This window comes from Oryctolagus cuniculus, chromosome 1 (genome assembly GCF_051225735.1).
Source record: "Oryctolagus cuniculus isolate XC-2025 breed Fujian yellow rabbit chromosome 1, ASM5122573v1, whole genome shotgun sequence".
In the NCBI taxonomy this organism is placed as follows: domain Eukaryota; kingdom Metazoa; phylum Chordata; class Mammalia; order Lagomorpha; family Leporidae; genus Oryctolagus; species Oryctolagus cuniculus.
The window spans coordinates 217,874,467-217,898,961 of record NC_142867.1 but is presented as its reverse complement, the minus strand read 5'-3'; the positions used below and the strand labels follow the sequence as shown (position 1 = coordinate 217,898,961).

The following is a 24,495-nucleotide window of genomic DNA, read 5'->3' as shown; positions in this document are numbered from 1 at the left end:
TTCCTACCTGCGGCCTCACTGAGGATCAATGAGTCGCACACAGACTGGCTGACTTCCTTGGGAAGAAGTGCACCGGAGATGTTTATACTGAGTGGTATCTAAAAAGTCACGGAGCACTATCCTTGCAGAAGAGCTGGAAACTACACTGGGACAAAAGAGCCAGTGGACACAGGGTCGAGAACAGGAACCCAGTGAGGGACGGGTGGGGGCGGGGTGTCTTCCTGGAACCTCCACAAGGCAGGGGCTGGACACGCACTCAAGGCCAACGGCACTGTGCTCAAGGCCTGGAGGTGGGAGGGACGGCAGATGTGATGCCAGCGGAGCTGACCTGGGAATCCTGCCTCGTGGATTTTCACCTTAAAAAGCGAACTGGGGAACTTGCACTCCTGGCCCTGATGGGACAACAGGTACAGGATCAGCTCTCTTGCCACAGTCAACCGTAAAGCTGCACAATGTATGTGAAACAACAGTTTGTAGAGCTTGCCCAAAGGGCAGTGCAGAGTGCAGTTCACGCGAGAAGGCAGGATGGGAATCCCACGGTCCGTGCAGCTCTCGGCCTGGGGAGACCCCCGGCACCAGGGCACAGGGACGTGGAGACCACAGAAGACCCGCACCCGACTGGGGTGAGGAGATGGTGACTGTCGGCATTCAGGGCTTTTCAGGGAAGAATAACAGAGAACCGTGCAAAGAACTCGGAAATGTGCAGAGCTGAAGGCTCTGGCTGAGCAGCAAACCGCAGCTGCACGGAGGAGCCCCTGCAAAGCTTCAGGGAAAGAGCGCCTGGGGAGCTTTTCCAGCGGAGTGTAGACGCAGGGGCACAAGCGCTGAGCTCCCGCCTACTGCAGGAGACGGCGTGCGGAGGACTTCAGGCACTCGGCTGAGATCCGCAAGGGCCATGTGTTAGAGGAGCTACGCTAACCCTGGACTCAGAACTTAACATGGCTCAGAAAAGTGTCACACTGACCTGGAAGTAAAACAAACTCAACACTCATCAAAGGAACAACACGACTTCCACCAGATGCAGCACAGACTCAACACTCAGGTGAAGCAGGAACATGTGACCAGTGATCATCAAGAGGAAAAGATTCAGGAACACAGAGAAATGACAGGGATGATGGAACTAGGAGACACTGACAGTAAAACATTACAAAGATGCTTGAAGACTTAAAGGAGAACATGAACGCAATGAAGAGAAAAACGAAAGCTGCACAAAGGAACGGGATGGAACTTTCGCAGATGGAAAATATGACTGCACAAATTAGACACTGCAGAAGAAAAGATACATAAACTTGAAGACAGGGCAATAGAATCTATCCAAACTGAAGCCCAGAGGGAACAAGGCTGGACACAGGAGCAGGGTTTTAGCTGATCTGTAAACTTAATCAAACATCTAAAACACACGTAGCTAACGCCTCAACAGGAGAGGACACACAGATTAGGGAACTAAAATGTTTGAAGAAATAGTGGCTGAAATTTTCCAAATTGGATGAAAAATATGAACCTTTGGATTCAGGAAACTCAGTGTACCTCAAACGGACAAACACAAAGAAACACATGACAGTCAACTAGTGGAAAATCAGCAACACATTTAAAAGCATCTAGAGAAAGAAGACACACTAAAAATAGAAGTATCACAAGCATAATGAGCTCTGATGTCTCATCAGAAACAATGTAAGCTGGAAGAAAAAGGAATGGCAATTTTAAAAGAACCAAAAGAAAAAAGTTTCTCAACCTAGAATTCATGTCCAGAGAAAATACCCTTCAAGAGACAGGTGAAATAAAACATCTCTAGGTTGTGAGAATCTTTCCTCAACAGGCCTACGATGTAAGGAACAGTTCTTCAACAATAACACAAAGTGATAATGGCTAGAATTCAGATTTACACAAAGCAAAGCACAGCCCAGGAGACGGGATGTGTAGGTAACAAAAGGCATTTTCTCTCTTCTTAGCTACTTTGACAAAGGCCAGACAGTTTAAAGCTGAGAGCACCTGTTGTGTTTATAACATGCGGGCACAGTAAGAACAGCACAGGGAGGAGGGGAGTAAACGCACAACGCACTTTCATGACCCACTGAGGATGTGAACTGTAAATTATAGAAAACTGAAAAAGAAAAAGAACTACAACTAGAAAGCTAACAGAGAAAATTAAAAAAAAAACATGAATATTATCAAGGAAGGTAGAAACAGAGGAATGAACAATCAGAACAAATGGGACCAGTAAAAAATACAAAATGGTAAACTGAAATCAAATTGTATCCATAAGTTCTATTCAACATAAACGATTAAACTCTTCGGTTGAAGGCAAAGACTGTCTGGACCAAGGAGCAAGAACCAACCATATGTACGCACCCAAACATAAAGATACAAATAGACTAAAAGAAAAGGATGAAAAAAGATACACCAGGCAGACACTACTCCTAAAATGCAATAATGGTTATAAAATCAGGTAAAGTAGGTTTCAAGAACAGATGTTGCCAGGTATTACCAGAACACTGGACAATTGAAACAGGGGTCCATTCGTCAGACCTGAGTGTAACAGAATTTCCAACTAGATGAACAGTAATTAATAGAACAAAAAGGGGAAACGGCTGAATCCACAAATGTTAGCGGAGGATACTGACACTTCTTTCTCAGTATACGATAGGATAAAAACGATTTTTTTTTTTTTTTTGACAGGCAGAGTGGACAGTGAGAGAGAGAGACAGAGAGAAAGGTCTTCCTTTGCCGTTGGTTCACCCTCCAATGGCCGCCGCGGCCGGCGCACTGCGGCTGGCGCACCGTGCTGATCCGATGGCAGGAGCCAGGAGCCAGGTGCTTTTCCTGGTCTCCCATGGGGTGCAGGGCCCAAGCACCTGGTCCATCCTCCACTGCACTCCCTGGCCACAGCAGAGGGCTGGCCTGGAAGAGGGGCAACCGGGACAGAATCCGGCGCCCCGACCGGGAATAGAACCCGGTGTGCCGGCGCCGCTAGGAAAAACGAATTTTTAAAGCAGGAAAGGGTACAGAGGTTTGGACATTATCAACCAAATTAAAATGACATGCCAAGATTCCAAGATACATTTTTTTACGTCAAGTGGACATGGAATATGTAGCAATAAACCATATAATAAGATATAAATCTAAAAGAGTGAGAATATATCCTCTAACTACAGTGCAATTAATTTAGAAATCAGTAACTGAAAAAATCTGGATAATTTTGGAATATTTGGGAATCGAATATATTTTAAAATAATCCTTCCTACCAAAAGAATTCCAGGCTGGATGGCTTCACTGTTGCGTTCTACAGAGCATTTACGTAAGATCACACCTGCACACAAACTCTTGCAAAAGCAAAGAAGAGGGAATGCTCTTCCCAATCCATTCTAGGAGGCCAGCGTCACCCTGATACCCAGCACAGAGAATGGCATTACAAGAAAAGTATACCCCCCACTGGAGTGGAAAATGGAGGAACTACTTTGGAAAACAGTCTGGTTGTTCTTAAGAGTTAAACATACACCTACCAGATGACCCAGCAATTCTGTTACCAGGTGTTAAGCCAAGAGAAATGAAAGCATTTGCCCATTCCAAAACTAGCGCATACTTGTCACAGCAGCTTTGACTACCTTAGTTCCAAACTATAAACCACCCGAACGTCCATCCATATGTGAACAGACAGAGAAATTTTATGTTCTTCTGACAATGGAAGACCACCAGAGTCATGCACTTACATAACAATGTTTGGCTCAGTGACACTCAGTATACAACGGTGGCCCCCTAAGATTATATGACCTAGTGACACAGTGGCTGTCTTGCTTGTGTAAGAACACACTGACGTTTGCACGATGCCGACATCACCCAGTGACACATTTCTCAGAACACATCCCCACTGCAGAGTGACCCCTAACTGTATTCAGCAAGTAAGAGGCATGACCTACTGATACGTGCAAAGACAGATGAAACTCAAAACATTACACTGAGTGAAAGAAGACAGGCTGGGAGTAAAGCATACACTGTAAGATGTCCCTTGTGTAGAATCCCGGGGAATGCAAACTAGTCTACAGTAACAAGAAGCAGAGCAGTGTTCGAGGATGGGGAAGTAGGGAGTGAGGGATTACAAAGGGCACGAGAAACGGTTGTTAATTATCTTAACTCCGGTGCTAGTTCCACAGGTGCAAAAGTAGGTCAAAATGGACAAACTGCACACTTTAAATAATGGGCACTTGGCCGGCGCCGCGGCTTACTAGGCTAATCCTCCGCCTTGCGGCACTGGCACACCGGGTTCTAGTCCCGGTCGGGGTGCCGGATTCTGTCCCGGTTGCCCCTCTTCCAGGCCAGCTCTCTGCTGTGGCCCGGGAGTGCAGTGGAGGATGGACCAGGTACTTGGGCCCTGCACCCCATGGGAGACCAGGAAAAGCACCTGGCTCCTGGCTCCTGCCATCGGATCAGCGCGTTGCGCCAGCCGCAGCACGCCGGCAGCGGCGGCCATTGGAGGGTGAACCAACGGCAAAGGAAGACCTTTCTCTCTGTCTCTCTCTCACTGTCCACTCTGCCTGTCAAAAATTAAAAAAATAATAATAATAAATAAATAATGGGCACTCATTGCATGACAATACAGCTCAGTAACGATTTTAAAACTTTTACCAGAAATGCTTATTTCCTCGATTATGACTATCTTCAACACACCACTGACTGACTGTGGGCACTCTAGTCTTAGGGCTGTAGGTCGCTGCTCTTGACCGAGGGCCAGCTTGGGGAAGAAGGGACCAACAGCAGGGAAAGCTTAGGGAATTTTAGATATAAGTGAGCAGGAAACATGCTCCTGAAAGCAAGTTAACTGTATAACCTACTCTGGCTCTTCCAGTAACTTAGATGCATGTGCGAGAACTTGATGTGGGAACTGTTTCATACCATATATGTAAATTAATCATCACCTTAAATACACACAAGTACTTCAAAAAGTTCAGGAAAATATGTATTATGAAAAAACTCTGCACAGGGTTCAAAATTTTTTGCATCAAAATAAATGTATTTGGGGGCCGGTGCTGTGGCGCAGCAGGTTAAAGCCCTGGCCTGAAGCGCTGGCATCCCATTATGGGTGCCGGTTCTAGTCCCAGCTGCTCCTCTTCCGACCCAGCTCTCTGCTATGGTCTGGAAAAGCAGTAGAAGATGGCCCAAGTCCTTGGGCCCCTCCACCCACGTGGGAGACCCAGAAGAAGCTCCTGGCTTCTGGCTTTGGATCGGTGCAGCTCCAGCCATTGTGGCCATCTGGGGAGTGAATCAGTGGATGGAAAATCTCTCACTCATCTCTACCTCCCTCTTGTAACTCTTTCAAATAAATAAAATAAATCTTTAAAAAAAAATAAATGTATCTTTCAATTCCATTTTCCCAGGAACTTTTTGAAGTACCTTCATCACAGTATTCACATACATAAAAAGAAGCTTCAAAGAAGAAAGTCATGTTTATGGCCAAGAAGAAACGTTTCAATGTTGTAACTTTAGCTCATGTTTTGACTGATATTCATATTTGAAAAAAGTATAGGCACCAGGACTTTTTTTTTTAAAATAAACCAATGTAACAGACAAACTAACAGCATAAAATATAAGAGCTCATAAAATCACCCTAGTCAATGTAGAGGAAAACCACAAACACCAGTTTACAGTCAAAGTTCTCAGTAGACTAGGAACAGAAGATAACTCCCTCAGAGATGAAGAACATCTACGGACCTCTTTCAGCTAACAGAACACTGAATGATGAAAAAGATGCGTGCTAATGCTGGGAAACTGAACCCGATGGTTGAGAACACGGCAGAAATACCTGCTCACTTTGTTCTATTCACACTGTACTGCAGAGTCCTGACCAGGACCACAAAGGGAAAAAATACTGAAAAGAAAACATTAGAAAGTAAAGGAAAGCTACTTTTCCTAGAAGATAACATCAACACATACAAAGAGTATCCTAAATCTACAAAACATCTATTGGAATAAGTAAATTTCCCAGATACAAATTCAATACACAGTATCAATTGCTTATGTATAATAAAAATAAATAATCGGAAAATGAACTTTAAAAATCATAGTAGCACTAAAAAGTAAATTATTTAGGGATACTCTAAGGAGATATGTGCAAGACCCTTACTGTGAAAAGCACAAACAATTGTTGAGGGAAACTTAAATGAACCAAAAATATCTGCAAAGATATATACCATGTTCATGGACTGAAAGACTCAACACTATTGCAATGTACATTCTTGCCAGATTGGTCTACAGATTCAATGTAGCCCCAAACAAAATCCCAGTTCATTTTCTTTTGGTAGAAACTGGCAAAAAGATTCTAACCTCTGTATAGGAAAATAAAGTTTCTAGAATTATTATGCATTCTTTAAAAAGAACACAGTTGAAAAAATTAAGAGTACATATTTAAAACTCATCAAAAAGTTCCAGTAAATAAGACCATGTGGAATTGGCATAGGCAGATAAACAGAGCAAAGAGAACTAAGTTCAGACTTATGTATTCAACTGATTTTCAACAAAGTGCCAATGCAATGCACAGAAAAATAAGATCTTTTCAACTCAGATATCTGTATGGAATGAAATGAATCTCAACTCATACCCCACTTTACTCAGTGAAATTAACTCAAAAGGGATTACAGACATAAATGTGAAACCTAGAAAGTTTCTAAAAGGCAATAAAAATGGCTACCTTCATCTTAACACAGGTAAGGATGTCCTTGAGGAAGGACCCAGTAGGCAATAACCACAGGAAAAAAAAAGATGGACTTCATCAAAAGGAAAAGACATCTGCTTATCAGATGGTATGGTGTGAAAAGCAACAGAAATTCCAGAGACTGGGAGAGAATACCCACGGTATGTAAGTCTGACAAAGGACTGGGATCTACTGGAATTACATAAAGGTCTACAACTTAAAGACAAGACAACTCAACCAAAAAAAAAAAAAAAAAAAAAAAAAAAAAAGGTCAAAAATCTTCAATAGTTTCCCTTGTAATATACACAAGTGGCCAACAAGCAAATGCACAGATGTCCAATATCATTACTCACCAGGCAAATACAAATTAACACCATAATGAGATACCACTACCCACTCACTAGAACAACCAGAATTAAGTGGCCCAATGTCACCAAACATTGCCAAGAACATTGAGAATGTGGAACTCCCAGACCCACCGCCATTCTGGCCAATGGTTTACCAATTCTTACAAAAGCTGAACATACCGTCCCTCCCGGCCCCATGATCCTACTCCTCGGAAAGCATCCAAAAGCAACGAACACACAGGCTCACAGCGAGCCTCCTGCAGGCGTTTTCATGGCAGCTTCACTTGCAATAGTAACGCTGGACGCAACCCAAATGAATAGGCAAACGGCTACACAAACGGTGGTCTCTCCATACCCTGCAATATTGCTTCGCAGTAGGAAAGAAGGAGCTGATGCATACAACAGCACTCAGCAGGCACCAAGAATGCCTACCACATGACCCTGTTCCTAAGAACCTCCTCCACGGTCAACCTGTGTCCCTCTGGATACTCTCGCCAGATGAGGGTCTCCAGCCCTGGTCCTGGCTACCACGTGATGGAGACGAGCCCTGCCACTGTGAGAACCCACCAGCACACAAGTCTCTCGATCCAGAATCCCAGGCTCAGCCTCAGAGAACTGATCCTCCACTGAGTCTAGTCTAAGTCTCTCATGCTGTATGTTAATCACAGATGACCCTGGAGTCTCTGGACATCAGGGAGTAACTGAGAGATTCCGTCCAATAGGTGCAGGAAGACAGAGGCCACAGCAGAGAAACAAAATAGTAAGGAACAGAGAGAGAGCAGACAGTGCTTCAGGAGAGAAGCACCAGATGTTGGGGAAGAAATCAGGGTGGACACACCCCTTCCTGCTGCTTCCCTGGACAGGGGATGTGGGATAGTTTCACGGTTGCGTGTGGGCCTGGAGCCTGCCTGCCTGCCAGGGTTCAAAGCCAAGCTCCCTCCTCTTACGAACTCCATGGCCTCACCTAACTCGTTCCAGGAAGAACAGAAGCAGCAACTGAAGATCTCTGCAGAGGCTGAGCCAAGGTTGCAGGCTGGCCTTCTAACTAACACCCAGCCGGAAGGGTGCTCTGGGCAGCAACCTCTCTGGGCACCGGGTGGCAAGCAGCCACTGCTTCCTGGAAAGCACAGGTGGGCAGGTGCCGCATCCCTGCCCATGGAAAACTGCATTCCCTGTGGACACGGGGGCCAGGAGTTCAAGTCCAGCCACAGCCCTGATGCTGGGGCCCTGGTGCCATGAGTGAGTCAAATGGATAGGTCAGCACCCACCCTCTCCCCACATGGGATTTGGCTACAGGGTGTGTACTGGATGGCCCATACATCCCAGCCCGGATGGTGGAATATGTTCTTCCTGTTGGGCCCCAGCAGGGGCCTGCCTGAGGGCTGCCTTGTGTCACAGGTGCCTGGAATCAAGGTCCTGGCTGGAAAGACCTGGAGAGCTTGTGTCCAGAGAAGGGGGGAGCAACAGAACAAGGTCCCATAGCAATCGGGGGCCAAATCAGGACGAGAATTGCAGGCCAATGCTGCCTGCAGACCTAGAGCACCAGCTCACAGGGAGATCGCTCGATCCCTGCCCCTCTGCCTAGAAGACAGGGCTTCCTGGAGAAGCTGCCCACACCACCCTCCGTGCCCTGGACACCCTCTTCCCTCCAGGGTACCCTGGGGAGTTGGGGGCACACCTGCCAGTGTGGCTGCTGTCAGGGATCCAGAGGGTGATGGCTAACCCGGACCTAGCGTAACCCTCCCCGAGCTGAATCTGTTCATCCAGAGAACGGGGAGGGGGATCCCCACAGCTCTGCTGGGAGAAGCAAGTCAGCGAAACTCCCCGATGGGCTCCTCAATCCCCCACCCCCCTGCCCCGAGACTCTGCTCCCTCCATCTGGGCAAGAAGAGGCGGAGCAAGAGGGCCTCCTTGCTCTGCTGCCTGGGGACATAAGGATGGAGCCCCCCTGACAGGAGGGGCATCAGCAGGCAGGCACCGGCATTATCACAAGGGAAAGCCAAGGTGTCCCTGGGGGAGGCGCTCGGAGCCGCTTCCCTTCCCTGCAGGGGAGGAGTAAAAGACTGTGGGGCCAGGGGCTGGCGGTGTGGCGTAGCGGGTTTAGTCACAGCCTGCAACGCCAGCATCACACATGGGCGCCAGTTCAAGTCCTAGCTGCTCCACTTCTCATCCAGATCCCTGCTAATGCACCTGGGAAAAGCAGCAGAAGATGGCCTGAGTCCTTGGGCCCCTGCACCCACGTGGAGACCTGGAAGAAGCTCCTGGCTCTTGGCTGTGGCCTGATCCAGCACTGGCTGTTGCAGCCACTTGGGGAGTGAACCAGCATATGGAAGATCCTCTCTCCCCAGTCTCTCTGTCTAACTCTGAATTTCAAATAAATAAAATACATCTTAGGAAGAAGAAAAATAGACTGTGGCCCAGACACGGGATGGGTCCCGCCCAAGTCACCAGCAAGTCTGTGACCCAGCTGGGACTGACACCCAGGGCTTCTGACTGCCAGCTCTGTGCTCCGTCTCCCGCTGAGTTTTCCAGCAACATGGACAAAGGGGGCACGTGGGAGCTCCCCACGCCCATGGCCGGGGCAGAGACTGAAGCTGCACACGGCGTGTGGGTGTGGGTGGGCTGGGACTGAGCCAGAGGGGCTTAGAGGAGGTGGAGACAGGGTCACTGAAGGACTTGGACAAGGGATGCCCACCCCCCCCAACCCCAAACCAGGCCTCTGAGTCCATGAAGGGAAGATTCTGACCCACTGGCTCAAGAGTGGGCCTTCCAGACTACCCCTGGTAGCCCCAGGTTAGTCCCACATACTTGGAGACTGACCCCTGACCCCTGGTCAATGGCTGCCCCCCATGTCCCCCACTCTGCCCTGGCTGGGAAAGGCACTCACTGATGGGGGCGTGCAAGGCCACGTGCTCCTGGTAGGGTGTGTAGTACTTGTACTGCTTCCCGCAGAATTCACAGGTGTAGTTCCCAGTTTCTGTGCAAGAGGAAGATGACATAAGAAGTGAGAGCTGACCCCCACCCAGAAGCTTCCATACATGTCCACCCCCCCAAACTCCTCCTCGTTCTGGGACCACCAAGTGGAGTTGACCCTGACTCTGGGGCTAGACAGCCTCAGTGCATCCCCTGGCTTGGCCACTTGGGGCTGTGTGGCCTCAAGTTAGTCTCATAACCTCTCTGTGCCTCAGTTTCCCTACCTGTAAAGCATACACAACACTAGGACCACCTTACAGGATAGCTGTGAAGATTAAATTGCTATATCAAGTCAGAACAGTACCTGGCACATGCCAGTCTCTCCAGTAGCTCCACCCTTGGCCCTGGCACTAGGGAAATGTGCGGTGACCCAAGCTGACCTCCAACGCCAACCTCCATCAATCCCTTTGCAAACGCTGCCCGCTGCAAGGCCACAGCCAGAGACCATCCATGTCCCTGGGGACCCCCCACCTTTGGTAGCAGGAGTCACTTCCTCCTCTCAGGTCCCAGCAAACTATGTCTTTACCTCTCTTTTGGCACTGCCTAACTTCTTTCTTCTTAAAAATGTCTGGGGAAAATTATAAAATTCTGATAAATACAAGTGCAATATTTAAAAAGAAAACACAAACTTCAGTCACCTGTAACCCCCAAACAGAGCAGCATCTACGGCCGTGCGGCAGAGGGTGCACCTTGCTGTCTCCCCCAGGGCCCACCTTCGCTCCCATCCTACCCAGGGCACGCCTTCCTCGCTCAGAGCCTTTGTCCGTCTCCTGCGGCCTTGAATCAGGCAGCCCTGATCAATAGCCTCTTGGTAACCTGGTGTATCCAATCGACAAGACGGTGTGGGACATCCTGCCCAATCAATACAGATGGATCTCCACGCACTGATTGGCTCCACGGCTCCCACCGGGCTCGGGAATTCACTAGCTGGTCCCCTACACAGACGGACACTTGGATTGTTTCACATTCTTTCCTCTTATTAAAAAAAAAAAAAAAAAAAAAAAAAAAGCTGCAATCCACATCCCTGCAAGTAGCTCTGCAGATCTGCTCACTAGTTGTGCACGCTATTGCCAAATACAGATGACTGCACGGACTCTTCGCACTGTTCTCTCTCAGGACGCCATCCTCCAGAACACGGCCTCTCCGCTGGGGGCAGCGACAGCACACGGCTGCTGCTACCTCCCAGGTTTCTAAGGGAAGCAGTTATTGTTCGGATTTCATTAACCAGTTTTGAGACTCTGCTTTTGTTTACAGCCAGTGTTTCTACAGGTGCTTTTACCTTTCTGAAAATCACTTAGCTCTATGTCGACCGAAGATAGCAACATTTTAGTAAGCACATGTTTTGAATATTTTTTCAAATTGGTCTCTGAGTCCGTATGGTTTCTAATACACTTGTGTACTGTTTACCAACAGTCTTGACACATGCACCGTCAGGTGATTCTGTCATTGTGCCAACATCAGAGTGCACAGTCACACAGCCATGACGGCCTCTGTGCCACTGGGCACCACAATCTTATGTGACCACCACTGCACCTGTGTCGGGCGCAGACTAAAACGTGGCTCCATGGCACATGCCTGCAGATGTTTTAGAATTGGGGGTTCAGTGATTTTTCAACTGATTCAGGAGCAATGAGAAGGATACAAATATTATTTGCTGTTCGTGGGTTTCAGAGTTGTTCTGTCAACTGGATTAATTATATTAACCAACTCCTATGACCAGGTGCACTGGCTCCCCAGGATGAAGTGCTGCGATAAATCCATCCATCTTGTTCTCCCAGATTTGCTTTGCACCTCTAGATACCCAAGAGCTCATGGGGCCAGAATCTTCGCTTGCTTTACTCACATGAAGAGATTCTCTAACACTTGTCAGGGTGAGTTTCTGGGGCAGGAGCTTCTGTTACAACCTGGGAACCCGAGAAACGCCCCTTCTCAGGATGCACGCGGCGAGGTCCGGCAATTTGTGTTTGAACAGCCCTCTGCTGATGCCCGGGGAAAACCAAGACCCTGGACCCCAGCATTTCATTAAACTGTCTCATCTGGCATCGCTATCGTTCATTTCCTGGTAATCAGGCAGAAGCTGCTTTCTCTCTGTTGCCTGTGCCTAAAGACGCGGCCCTGACTACTCTCATTCACTAACCAGGGCCGTGCTCCGTGCTGGCACACTGTGCGGAGCACACACAGTCACGGCTCCTGTCTTCAAGGAGTTTCTCGTCTAGAAAGGGAGACAGAAGAGCAAAGAATCACACCTGCCAATGTGAAGCCGCAATCAGGACAGGTGCTCTCCAGAAAATGGACCCCAGGCTGTGAAAACCCATGACAGGGGCTTTCATCGAGTTAAGGAAGCGGCAAAGAGCGCCTGAGAAGTTCAAGTTCAGAGACACTAGTGTCTCTTAATAAATCGTTAATGGCTGGGCATTGTAAGCTAACCTGATGATCTCTGCCTTCTAATAAAGCACATTTTTCCTACCCGTGTTTATTGCTGTAACTGATTCGCTTACACAGACCGAGTATCCCTACTCCAAAAACCCCACATCCTCCAAAATCCAGTTTCTCAGGTACTGAAATAGAGTCATGCGTGGAAAATTCCACACCACGGAACCAGACTTCATGCACCGAACTATTACACATACAGTATCTAATTATCTTTACGTGTATACGGAACAGAACTTCCTGTTTAGAGATTTGGGTCCCATCCTCAAGGGATCTCATTATACACAAATATTCCAAAATCCAAAAACACGTCTGGTCTCAGGTGTTTTGGATAAGGAATGCTCAACCTGTACTACTTTTCTTCTTTTTTAATCTTTATTCCTTTTCTTATGCTCTACCTCTTCTGGTTTGTTGCCTCGGTTTTCAGTTTTAGATGTAAGTACTCTTTGCTTTGCTTTTCTGTTACGTGCAATATTCCATTGGTTCCCATTACGTTAGATGGCAGACATTTTTCTAATAGTTAGGAGTCAAGTGGGAGGCATTTCTAAGTCTGGCACCATTAAGAAAGGTAGTTTAACCCGGAGCTCCTCAAACCTTAGCACGTCCAAGGACCTAGAATGACTGTGATCTCACAGGCTAGTCAACCTGATCCCAGACGTACGGGCTGGGGCCCAGGAATCTACATTTCCTTTTTAAAATTTTTTATTTGTCTTCTCATTTTATTTGAAAGCAGAGATAGAAGTCAATCAACTAATCAATCTTCCATTGGCAGGAAGATTCACTCCTCAAATGCCCCCAAAAGACCTGGTGCATGGAAGTCAACCTACGTCTCCTATGTGGGTGGCAGAGGCCCAAGTACTTGAGCCATTACCTGCTGCCTCCCAGGGTGAGCAGGCAGCTGGGCCAGAAGCAGGGGAGCCAGGACCTGGGATGTGGGCGTCCCAGGTGGGTTCTTAACCACTGGACCCAGTGCCCGCCCCGGGACCTGACGTTTCCACCACGCTTCCAGGCTAAGCTGCTCTCGAATCACAAAGCCTGGGACGGGTTTGGTCTACTCCACCGTACCCTCACCAGTTCCTTCCTTCTCACTTTTTTTTTTTTTTTTTTTTTTGACAGGCAGAGTAGACAGTGAGAGAGAGAGACAGAGAGAGGAAGGTCTTCCTTTGCCGTTGGTTCACCCTCCAATGGCCGCCGCTGCAGCCGGCGCACCGCGCTGATCCGATGGCAGGAGCCAGGATCCAGGTGCTTTTCCTGGTCTCCCATGGGGTGCAGGGCCCAAGCACCTGGGCCATCCTCCACTGCACTCCCTAGCTTCTCACTTTTTAAAAGCTCTTTGCTAACATTTTAGAACAATCCTGGTCGGGGGCCTTCAGCTGTGCGATGAGGCGCAGACGGGCACAGCGCACCTGCCTTTAGTGTGTACGAGGCCCCTGGCACGGTCTCACATGCAGGCCTCCGGTGAGCCCCTCCACTCAGCTCACGGCTGCCTACCTCCAAACGGCTTTGGGAAATGGGTACATGGGAGAGACAGCATGTTTTGGAGCTTTCCCTGTTTTCTGTATTACATAGTTTGTCTAGATAACAAATTTCTAGATTAAAATCTGTCCCCATCACAAGGCGCCCAGTTGGCAGTGAGTGCTAGCCATGGAGAAGCCCGAGATGACACGTGTGCACCCCGAGTATCTGTGCAGGCGCCTAGCGCCCACAGTTTCAGAATCAGGAAACCCCATCTAGGTAAGGGTCTCGATTTCGACTCCAGCTGATGACGTGATGAGCCCTTTCAGTCGGCATGAACAGATCTTCCCGTAGCAAAGTTTTCTTCGAGCCCATCTTCCCTCCCACTGGTACTGTAACACCAGCGATCTGGAAGGGCGCCTGCTGCTGGCCATCAGGTTGTCCTGAATCACCTCTCCACCTTTGTATTTTTTCCTGTTGCTCTTTCGCCAGCTTCTGGCTCCTCTGCCACAGGCCTCATGCAATGGACTGAACCGTGTCCCTCTGATTTTTATTCACTGACGTCTTAGCCGCTTGTGGGCCGGGGCCTTGGGGAGTTGACCAGGTTTAGGCCATGAGGGTGGGGCCCTCACAATGGGATTAGTAGCTTTTTTTTTTTTTTTAAGATTTATTTATTTATCTGAAAGGCAGAGTTACAGAGAGGAGGAGAGACACAGAGGGAGAGAGATCTTCCATCGTTGGGTTACTCCTCAAATGGCCAAAATGGCCAGGGCTGCACCAGGCCAAAGCCAGGAGCCAGGATCTCATCCGGGTCTCCCTTGTGGGTACAAGGGTCCAAGCACTTGGGCCCTCCTCTGCTGCTTTCCTAAGTGCAGTAGCAGGGAGCTGGAACCGACGCCCATATAGGATGCTGGGGTCACAGGCGGTGACTACCTGCTAGGTTATGACGGCAGCATGGCACTTGTGGCCTTTTAAGAAGAGATCCAGGAAGCTTCTCTCTCCTTGCCAGGGGAGACCACGATGAGCAGGCAGCCATCTACCAGCCAGGCCACGCAGAGTGTGGACTTCCAACCTCCAGAACTGTGAGAAGCCAGGTTCATGGTCTTCTGTTACAGCGTCCAAGTGGGCTAAGACTGGTCACATATTCATACATTCTGTTCTTGCAGATTTCACAGTAGATCACTTTCAGAGTGATGTTCTTCCTTTGAGTCTCCTCAATTCTTCCCACGATTGCTTGTTTCCTTTGCAATTTACCATCCCCTACCCAGTAATGCAGAAACAAAGCCAGCTCTCCCATTTCAACAGACCACATGCAGAAATTGCCCCTAGCCTCCTCCCGCGGAGGGCCCAGGCCTGCAGCTGAAGAACAAGCCCGCGCCGCACGCAAGGCTCCATGGGCCACCATTCTCCTCGGAGCTGGAGTCCTGTGCTCCGGTGCCTCCCTCTCTCTGGCTGAGCGATGCCAATGTGGAAGGCACACTTGCCATGGGAGAGCTCCTGTCCCCTTCACCCAGGGGGCGTCACGCAAGACAAGCAGCTCCCCTCCCCCATCCACAGCGCCTCTGCTGGCTCCCCTTGGCCCGTGGCTGCTTGCCTGCTTACGAGAAGTGGCAGGAGCCCAGGAAGCAGCGTTCTGAGCGCTAGCAATGTGCTCAGCCCCACGAGGGCCGGCTGGGAGCACGCCGGCGGCCAGATCCAGCGTGGCTTTCTAAGTACGGCTCCACGCTCCTCGGAATCTGTGAGCAGCTCGCGGGCCCGACGTGGGCTGCCTGTCAGACTTCATTACAGACAGAGCAAACGTCCCCTGGCTCTGCTGCTTCTGTAATTAACAGCTGTCACCTCCTCGATACTTGCCAGGCCTCTGGAAAGTCCTTCGCCAATCCCCTTACATGTGGCATCTCACTGGATCCCCCAGGACAAGCCTGGCAGGTGAGCCTTACTGTCGCCACCCATTTTAGGTGAAGAAACCGTGCAGGAGGCCGATGAGAAAACTCGTAGGACATCCTGCAGCCATGACGTGCAGAGCTGACACGCGTCTGAGCTGCCTCGAGAACTGGTGCCCCGGGCCTGGCATCATGGCGCAGTGGGGAAGACACTGCCTGTGATGTTGGCTTCCTGTTTGAGCACAGGTTCAAGTCCCGGCTGCTCCACTTCCGATCCAGCTCCCTGTTAATGTACCTGGGAAAGCAGTGGAGGATGGCCCAAGTGCTTGGGTCCCTGCCACCCACAGGAGAGACCCGGATGGAGTTCTGGGCTCCTGGCCTGGGCCTGGCCCTTGCTGTTGTGGCCATTTGGGGAGTAAACTAGCAGATAATAAATAAATAAATCTTAGGGGGAAAAAAAAGGAAGATCTCTCTCCCTCTCTCTGCCTCTGCCTCTCTATAACTCTATCTTTCAAATAAATAAATAAATCTTAAAAATAAAAAAGATAACTCTTTAAAACCCTGGCCCTTGACTGCTTCTCAGGAACATCTCCCACTTACTACACCTTGAATTTGAGTCAAGAGCTGGCCTCCGGCGCCGCGGCTCACTAGGCTAATCTTCCGCCTGCGGCACTGGTACTCCAGGTCCTGGTCCTGGTCGGGGCACCGGTTATGTCCCGGTTGCTCCTCTTCCAGTCCAGCTCTCTGCTGTGGCCTGGGAGTGCAGTGGAGGATGGCCCAAGTGCTTGGGCCCTGCACCCCATGGGAGACCAGGAGAAGCAGCTGGCTCCTGGCTGCAGATCAGCGCAGCGCGCTGGCCGTAGCGGCCATTTGGGGGGGTGAACCAACGGAAGGAAGACCTTTCTCTCTGCCTGTCTCTCTCACTGTCTGTCAAAAAAAAAAAAAAAAAAAAAAAAAAGGCCTGGCCTCGACCCTGTGTGTGTAATTCCTCCAGGTGCCCTGCTCTTGTTCCTGCCTCACAGAAGAGGGACACGGGGGTGGCTGTCACCTGGGGGTGCCGGCGTTCACCTCCAGGCCGCTCGGATTCCAAAGCCCATCTGCGTAGCGACAGCGCCCGGGGCGGAGGGCTGAGCTTCGCTGCGGCTGCTGAGAGACAGCGCGCAGAGGCGGAAGACCACGCTCCCTCCAGCCCCGTCTGGATCTGTCTGCGGGGCTCCGTCTCCCCCACAGACGACGAAGCCTCCGACTGCTGGGCTCCTGTCTGTTTCACAGCTGCAGAGTCTCGCTCGCGGCAGTGTCCGTGTGCAGTACGGCATCACCATTTCCTCTCCAAGGCCGCTTTGATGTTGCTGCTGCTGTCCACCCTGCACGTGACAAGCACTGGGCCCACCCTCTCCTCCACAGGACCTTCTGCCCAGGTAACTGTTCCCACAGAGCAGCCCCTCAATGGCAGACAAAGGTGGAAGAAGGAGAAGCCTTCACGGGGGCCCGGGCCCGCAAGGACCACCAGGGACGTCAGTGTCTCGGCTCCTCTGACTTCTCTTCCCTCGGAATTCCTCAGCCACTTGTTCCAGTTCTCATAGCTTTATGCAAATTGCCTTAGCTCCTTGTAACGATGCAGACCGGAGATTCTCTCCCGACTGGCCAGCGAGCGAGGCGTGGGAAACCCCGAGGGGCTGCAACTCGTGAATCTCACTCCTCACCGGCGGTCCCCCTGCACCTGCCTCCTCCTTGGTCATCTCTCCCCTGCAGCCCACACTGCTCATCTCTTCCCCATTGAGTCCCCTCTCCCACCCACTGCTCTCAGGGTGAAGTTGAGGTACACCTTCTGGCATCTGGGGGTCTTACGATCTGAACCCTACATGGATTCTCAGAACCAGTGCTGCTCTCCTGTCTTTGCCTGGGGTACAGGAGCTGATTCCCTGGCCTTACCCAGCCCTAGGCACTCCCTGGGTGCTCCCTGCACTTCTGTGCTGTAACTCTCTGCTCACTTATCTGTTGTCACCGCTGTGTCATTCAGCCAAGGGCAGAGCCACATTGGACCTGCTCAGCGCCCTGTCCCCACAGCAATCATTGTAAGTTGGCCAAAAGCAGGCAAGTCAGTGTGTGTCCCACCCTCAAAGGGTTTCTCGGGGCAGGGACAGAGGGCCTGCAGTGGCTGCCCTGGGTGGGTTCCCTGGCTGCTAAGCCCCTTTGGGGACTGTAATGACAGTCATCTTCCAAGCACTGACTATGTACCAGGCACTGTGCTAACAAGTGGTTCACAGCCATGACCTCATTTAATCCAAGAACCCCGTAGGAGTGTCACCCCCAGTCCACAGGGGGCTGAGGGCCAGGATGGCAGACAGCCTCGGTGGGCACTGCACATGGAAGGAGCAGAGCTGAGGCTCCGCCCCAGCCCGTGGCAGCATTCACTGCCCTGACCCTGACCCTGACCCTATGCTGTCTGCGGCTCCTTGAGAGCCAAAGTCCTAGCCTGACGGGCCCAACTCACAGACAGGCACCCTTGCTGTGGGCTGAGTGAGGCCACGCCCTTTCCAGCAGGGTGGGGGGGACTCAGCCCTGCCTCCCTGTCAGTCTTCACCCAGCCCCAGAGTCCCGCATACTTGGCCCGATTTTCTGGAATGGCTCCGGGGGCTCCTCCTTCACCTCGTCCGTGGCCACGACACCTTGGTCAAAGGGGTCTGTAGGAGAAGACACACAAGGCGCTCAGCACCCTGGCCATGCCCGGTCTCAGGAGCCCAGCTGGGGACAGGAGAGGTGTGCAGCGGCTGCGGACTTACCTGCCCGATTCTCGGGGGCCCCTTCCACGCTAAACACTGCGCCCAGGCGGGAGGCGGCAGCCGCAGAAGGAAAGAAGCAAACAGGAGCCCTGTTAGTCCCTGCCCACCGTGGCCTCTGCCCGCCGCTCCCAGCCTCTGTCCAGCGGGTTTGCCTCTGCAGCCCAGGAGGGCTACCCAGGCCAGTGTGGAAGCCCCAGGAAAACAGGGGCCACACGAGGGGCCACAGCCGGTGCCTCACTGCAGCACCCTTAGAGAGGCAGGTGCCCACGCCAAGGCAAGCAGGTGCTCTTGGTCTGGGCCTGGCTCTGCATTCCCAGCATGCACTGGAGAGGCCAGGGCAGGAGAAAGGAGGAAGAGGCTGGGAGGAGAGGAAGAGAGGAAGTGAGAGGAAAGGCAGGCCGGCGGCCACAGGTGTGAGCCTGCTCGTCACAGCTCGAGGCGAGCTGGGGTGTGGGGCCAGACACAGCAGGAACCCCAATGTCCTGTCTGGGTCCAAGACTCTCTTTCTAGGATTCCTAAGACTCTACAAATGTCTTACATAAATTTATTGTTCTAATTTCCAACTCTGTAATCTAAAATGCTAAAAGTGCCATCCTTCATTTTTAAAAATTGGTTTAATTTCAGCAGGGCGTGCAAATGCTCTATAAAAACCGTAAAATGACACGGTATGCAATTCTACTTTGACCTATAAAAACAGCAGACTCAAACAGGCGTGTACATGGAGCATGACGGGGAAATCCCCTCCCCCAGAATCCTCCAGGGCAGCGCTCTCCCCTCACGGTTCTGGCTGCTGCCTGATCTTTCTCTGGCAGGAGGCAGGCAGGTGGACGGGCTGGGGGCTGGGGAAGCCGGGCGAGGGCCCCTGGGCGAGACTCAGGGAGTGCGGGGCCTGACTCACCATCCACCGCGTGCAGGTCCCGGTGCTCCTGGAAACAGCTGTAGTATTTGTATTTCTTGCCGCAGATGTCACACGTGTACCTGAAATTGTCTGCGAGGGAGAAGACACACGGGGTTACCAGGGCTTCCATCATCCGGGATGGGAGTTTTCTGGCCAGCTCATCAGCCTCAGGAATCAAGGCTGGGACTAGTCCCATCTGTCCCAGCTGCAGGGCCCCATGGAGGAAAGTCCAGGCCCTGGCTCCTCCGGGCCCAGCACACCTTCCCCACGTGCCCTAGGGTGGGGGGATGGACAGATCCGGCCTTGGCCCGGTCCCAACTCCCATTCCAGACCAGCTCTGATCACTTCCTGGGTCCACAGGCTTTGGGTGGAGGTGTGAGGGCTCCTCTGTGGAGCCCCAGACCACACTGTGACCAGGGGGCCTTGAAGTGACCCCACCAAAGGGCCTACTTCCTATCAGGTTCCTTTCCCTTCCGCCAAGGTTACCTGGCAAGGGTGACAACCCCATGATAGCCACATGCCAGGAGTGACCACGTGCCAGGCCACGGCCTTCCCCCGCAATTCCTCACTCCTGTAACACGGGGAAGAGGCAGTCTCCCATTGTACGCAGGAGCAACTGAGGGCAGGAGGAGCCTGCCAGGCCCTACAGCCTGCAGGTGGGCGAGTGACCAGCTTCCGAGACGGCGCCCAGTGACCCTTCCCTGCGAGTCTGGGCCTGACTAAGGAACAGAGCACCGCCAAAGTGAGGTCAGAACACGGAAGAGCAGGACTTTGGTCTTGTGCACAGCCTCTCTCCCTTGCACTGTCGCCGGCCGCCACCTTGCCAACTGCTCCCTGCAGAGGGGCAGGAAGCAAGGAGCTGACAGCAGCCTCCAGTGAACAGCCAGGAAGGGGCTGTGACCCTGACAGCTCAGACGGACTGAAACCTGCCAACATCCACGCACATGAACTTGAGACGAGACACGGCCCTCGCAAACAGCCTAAGCACAGTCCGTGAAACCCAGAGCCAGGAACCCAGCAGTGCTGCATCAGGGACAGTCCAGGTTTGTTGCTCTCAGGCATGGGGCTTGGGGCACACTTGCTGCACGGCAATGGAGGCCTGAGTCTAGGTGACCCCCAGAGCCCCTCTCATACCAGCAACACTCTCCACCATCCACACTGGCCCATCCCCCTCACATCCCTGGGGATCCCAGGCACACAGACAGGAGCCCTGAGCCTGACACCTGCAGCTCCGGCACCTGTGGTCACTCTGAGGCTGCTGGGGACCCGAATCACCCAAGGCAGGACTGGTGGGGCATGGGGCCTGAGAGGTCAGGTCCTGCTTCCGAATTCTTCTCCTTTAACGTGCAGAGTGGGCTGTAGAAGGGCTGATTCCTGGGGCCTCGCCCAGGCTGGGGGTTTCAGGGTCTCCAGCCTGGTTCAGGCTTCCATGCTCTCCCAGGCTTGGACAACAGCCCTCCCACCCTGTCCCAATCAGATCATGATCCCCAGCCACGCCCCCACCCTGCCTCCCTCACTGCCCAACCCCTGGGCACAGGCAGGCGAAGCTGGCCTCCTGGGGTCCAGATACAGACAAGGCCCTGCCCCTGAAACCTTCCCTACTCTGCTGCCCAGTTCTGGTCACCACGGGCAGCTGTCTGTCCACTTGTCCCTGCCTCTCACCACAGGGCCATGCCCACCACCTCCAACAAAATGAACTCCTGGCTTTCTGCCACGGAGAAGCGCTGCCCTGTTCCGCTGAATCGCACACCACGATATCCCCTCGGGGTGGCTGGGGACCACGTTCCCAATCCCGAAGGCAGGCGCGCGATAGGGCAAGAGGTATTGCCAGAGCAGGAGGGCAGGTGATGCTTCTGTTCGTGAGGCCGGGTTTGCAGAACCCCAGGGATGCTCAGAGTCTCCAGGCACCCATGCTGGAGTCTGGCTGCCTGAGCACAAACTCAACTCTCCCACCCCAAGAGTGATGGGGCTTGGGATGTGCCCGAAACTCTGCACTTCAGTTTTCTCATCTGCAAACTGGGAACAAAGATAGTTCCTCCATGCCCTGGAGTTGTAATAAAGAATACAAGGGCTATGCAAATAATAATGAAAGGGAACAGAGAGTAAGTGATCTAATGAATACTTGGTAAATGTTACCTAGTGTTGTTTCCCGAAGAGAACCAACATGACAGTTCCCCGAGACCTGGATGTGGGGCTGAGCCTTCATTTTCTTAAGTGAGACGTGGGTGAGCAGGCCTCTCTATGCCTCTCTGCCTGACTGCACTATTTTCCTAATAAACCAATGAGAAGTGCCTGGACCAGAAGACACAAGACCAGGTCTCACGACTCATGAACTGCGTGAGTTCTCTCTGCGACTTGCTGTTCTCATCTGCAAACTGGGGAGCTGTCCTCATCCTCTCCACCAGACCTTTCCAGCTCCCAGGCTCCATGCCTGGGCCCCTGGAGCCGGAGGACAGGAGCCCCACGCAGTGCCGGCACCGAGCCGCACACAGCATCCGGGTGGGGCAAGCTCCACGAGGAGACACGGATGAGCATGAGCAAGACTAAAAATATCCCTGGCTGCCAGCGCCGTGGCTCAATAGGCTAATCCTCCACCTTGCGGCGCCGGCACCCCGGGTTCTAGTCCCGGTCGGGGCGCCGGATTCTGTCCCGGTTGCCCCTCTTCCAGGCCAGCTCTCTGCTATGGCCAGGGAGTGCAGTGGAGGATGGCCCAGGTGCTTGGGCCCTGCACCCCATGGGAGACCAGGAAAAGCACCTGGCTCCTGGCTCCTGCCATCGGATCAGCGCGGTGCGCCGGCTGCAGTGGCGGCCATTGGAGGGTGAACCAACGGCAAAGGAAGACCTTTCTCTCTGTCTCTCTCTCTCACTGTCCACTCTGCCTGTCAAAAAAAAAAAAAAAAAAAATCCCTGGCCACAGAGCCCTCCGTGAGCAGCGAGCCCACCCGTGGCGGAAGTGTGGCGGAAGCTGACGGAGCAGGGAGGGTGCAGAGTGGCCCAGCCCCAGAACAGTGAGGAAGGAGAGAGAGAGAGAGGAAGTTCTTTCAATGTGTGGCTGACCACAGGCAGACCACAGCAGCCAGAGAAGAGGAAGCTACTGAGGGAGAAGGAGTCCAGGGCCAGGCTGGGGCAGGCCAGGGGTGGCAGAGGCCCACCTCCCTCCAGCCCAGCCAGGGGTCCTGTGGCAGGTGTCCTGCCAAGCTGAGGGTCGACACCCCTCGGGACCTGGTAGGACCTCAGCCCTGCTCGCCTCTCTTGTGGGCTAAGAGCCAGATGGAGAGGGGATGGGAAAGGGCTAGGAAGATGTGGCCCAGCCAAGGCCCTTCTGCAGCCATGGCCACCTCCCAGCCTGCTTTGTTTTGTTTGTAAAGATTTATTTTACTTATTTGAAGGGCAGAATGACAGAGAGAGAGAGACAGAGAGAGAGAGAGAGAGAGAGATTTTCTATCTGCTGGTTCACTCTCTAAATGGTCATAAGGAAGCCAGGAGCTGAGAGCTCCATCCGGGTCTCCCACGTGGGTACAGGGGCCTGAGTATTTGGGCCATCTTCCTTCCACTGCTTTCCCAGGTGCATTAGCAGGAAGCTAGATTGGAATCAGAGCAACCGGGACTTGAACTGGCACTCTGATAGGTGATTCTGGTGGTATTATGAGGTGGTTTAACACACTATGTCACAACACCAGCCCTGGGTTTGTTTAATGTGGATTTATTATCTTACAAAAATGTTCATGGTGGTGTAACAACCACAGAACAGCGGCTGGCACACTACATCCGTGGGCCGGATCCTGCCCACCATCTGCTCTGGTGAGGCATGAGTTGACATATGGCCTCGGCTGTGTCCCTACACCAGGGGAGGCCCGAGGGATGATGGAGCTGTAGGCCTGGACTAAAATTCTCACCACCTGGCCCTCTGCAGAAAACCATCCCTCACCCTGGCATTCACCAACCGCAGACAGCTGTGTCCCCAGCACCCAGCTTGGGAAGCCGAACATGGAAGCCCATCCCAAGGGCACCCACTCCTCTGACTGCCACCTGCAGCAGTCGGTGCCGCCCGGGTCTGGGCTCTCCATGGATGCTCAGCGGGCAGGGGCAGGTGCCTGTGTGTGGCTGCACCTGCTCAGTGGTGGGTCGGTGCCTGGGACTGCAGTGCCATGTGCAGCCCGATGCCCTTCACTTTGCCGACCGCACGGCAGTCATACAGGCGAATATGCATTTTTTATCCATGCAACCAGTGCCTGGCACTCGGGGGGCTGCTGGTTTGGAGGGGCTAGGAACAGAACACGAAGAACACTCCAGTTTGCACCTTGGGGCAGACGTGCGCACCTGTTTCTGTGAGATGCCTGGCTGGGCTGGGCCTGCTGGCTTCTGGGGCTCAGTGTTGGGAAGAGGCTCCATCATACCCTGCAGCCCCCGCCCCCGGCTGGGGGGGGCAGGATGGAAGGGAAGGCAGGTGGGCCTGAGAGCAGCACAGCGCTGTCCTCAGGTGACAAGGCCTCGTGTCACCTGGGCTCTGGGGAACAGTGCCCCAGGGCAAAGCCCCCATGTGCCGTTCAGCCCACAGCTCGGGTGCCCATGAGATGGTGCTCTGAGGCAGCATTTCTCAAACCCCAGCCACGGAACCCAAGACCCACGTGTGAGTCAGAGAGAGAGGGGGCAGGAAACTGCGAACACTGGGCTCCTGCCACCGAACAGCTGAGAAGTCCATGGCAAATACCTGCTCATCTGAGTGTCACTCAAGGTTTCCCAAAGTCACCCGATCAGAGAACCCTGATGGGCAGAAAGCCTATCAACTTCCCCAGGACAAACATGCCACGGAACCCACTTTGGGAAGGGCTGCCCTAGGCTACCGTGTTTGGTTTCTAGAAGGATGGTGCAGCCTGGGGTGGTCTCTCCTGGGCCACCTGGTACCATGTCGGGGAGGGAAGGGACCCCCCACTTCCTCCCAACCCCACCTCGGCTCCCAGCCCAAGAGGAGAGAATGGTACTCACTGCTCTGGGAGGCGCCCTCCCCCGAGGTGGCTTCAGTATCTGCAAGAAAGGGAGGGCG

General features: G+C 52.4%; 1 protein-coding gene across 10 annotated transcripts in view; it reads right to left on the bottom strand.

Moving 5' to 3' along the window:
* The window catches only part of ZNF618 (zinc finger protein 618), a 183,639-nt gene that overhangs the window by 32,509 nt on the left and 126,635 nt on the right, over positions 1-24,495 (bottom strand). For 7 of the 10 annotated variants that reach the window (XM_051842734.3, XM_051842741.3, XM_051842749.3 and 4 more), the window contains 5 exons: positions 24,438-24,476; positions 19,452-19,541; positions 18,554-18,589; positions 18,377-18,454; positions 9,917-10,006 (listed from right to left, as the gene is read on the bottom strand). In XM_051842734.3, coding sequence (XP_051698694.2) covers positions 9,917-10,006; positions 18,377-18,454; positions 18,554-18,589; positions 19,452-19,541; positions 24,438-24,476 — 333 coding nt within the window. The remainder of the gene's footprint in view (positions 1-9,916; positions 10,007-18,376; positions 18,455-18,553; positions 18,590-19,451; positions 19,542-24,437; positions 24,477-24,495) is intronic. The other 3 variants (XM_089319570.1, XM_089319573.1, XM_089319584.1) reach the window with 1 other exon arrangement.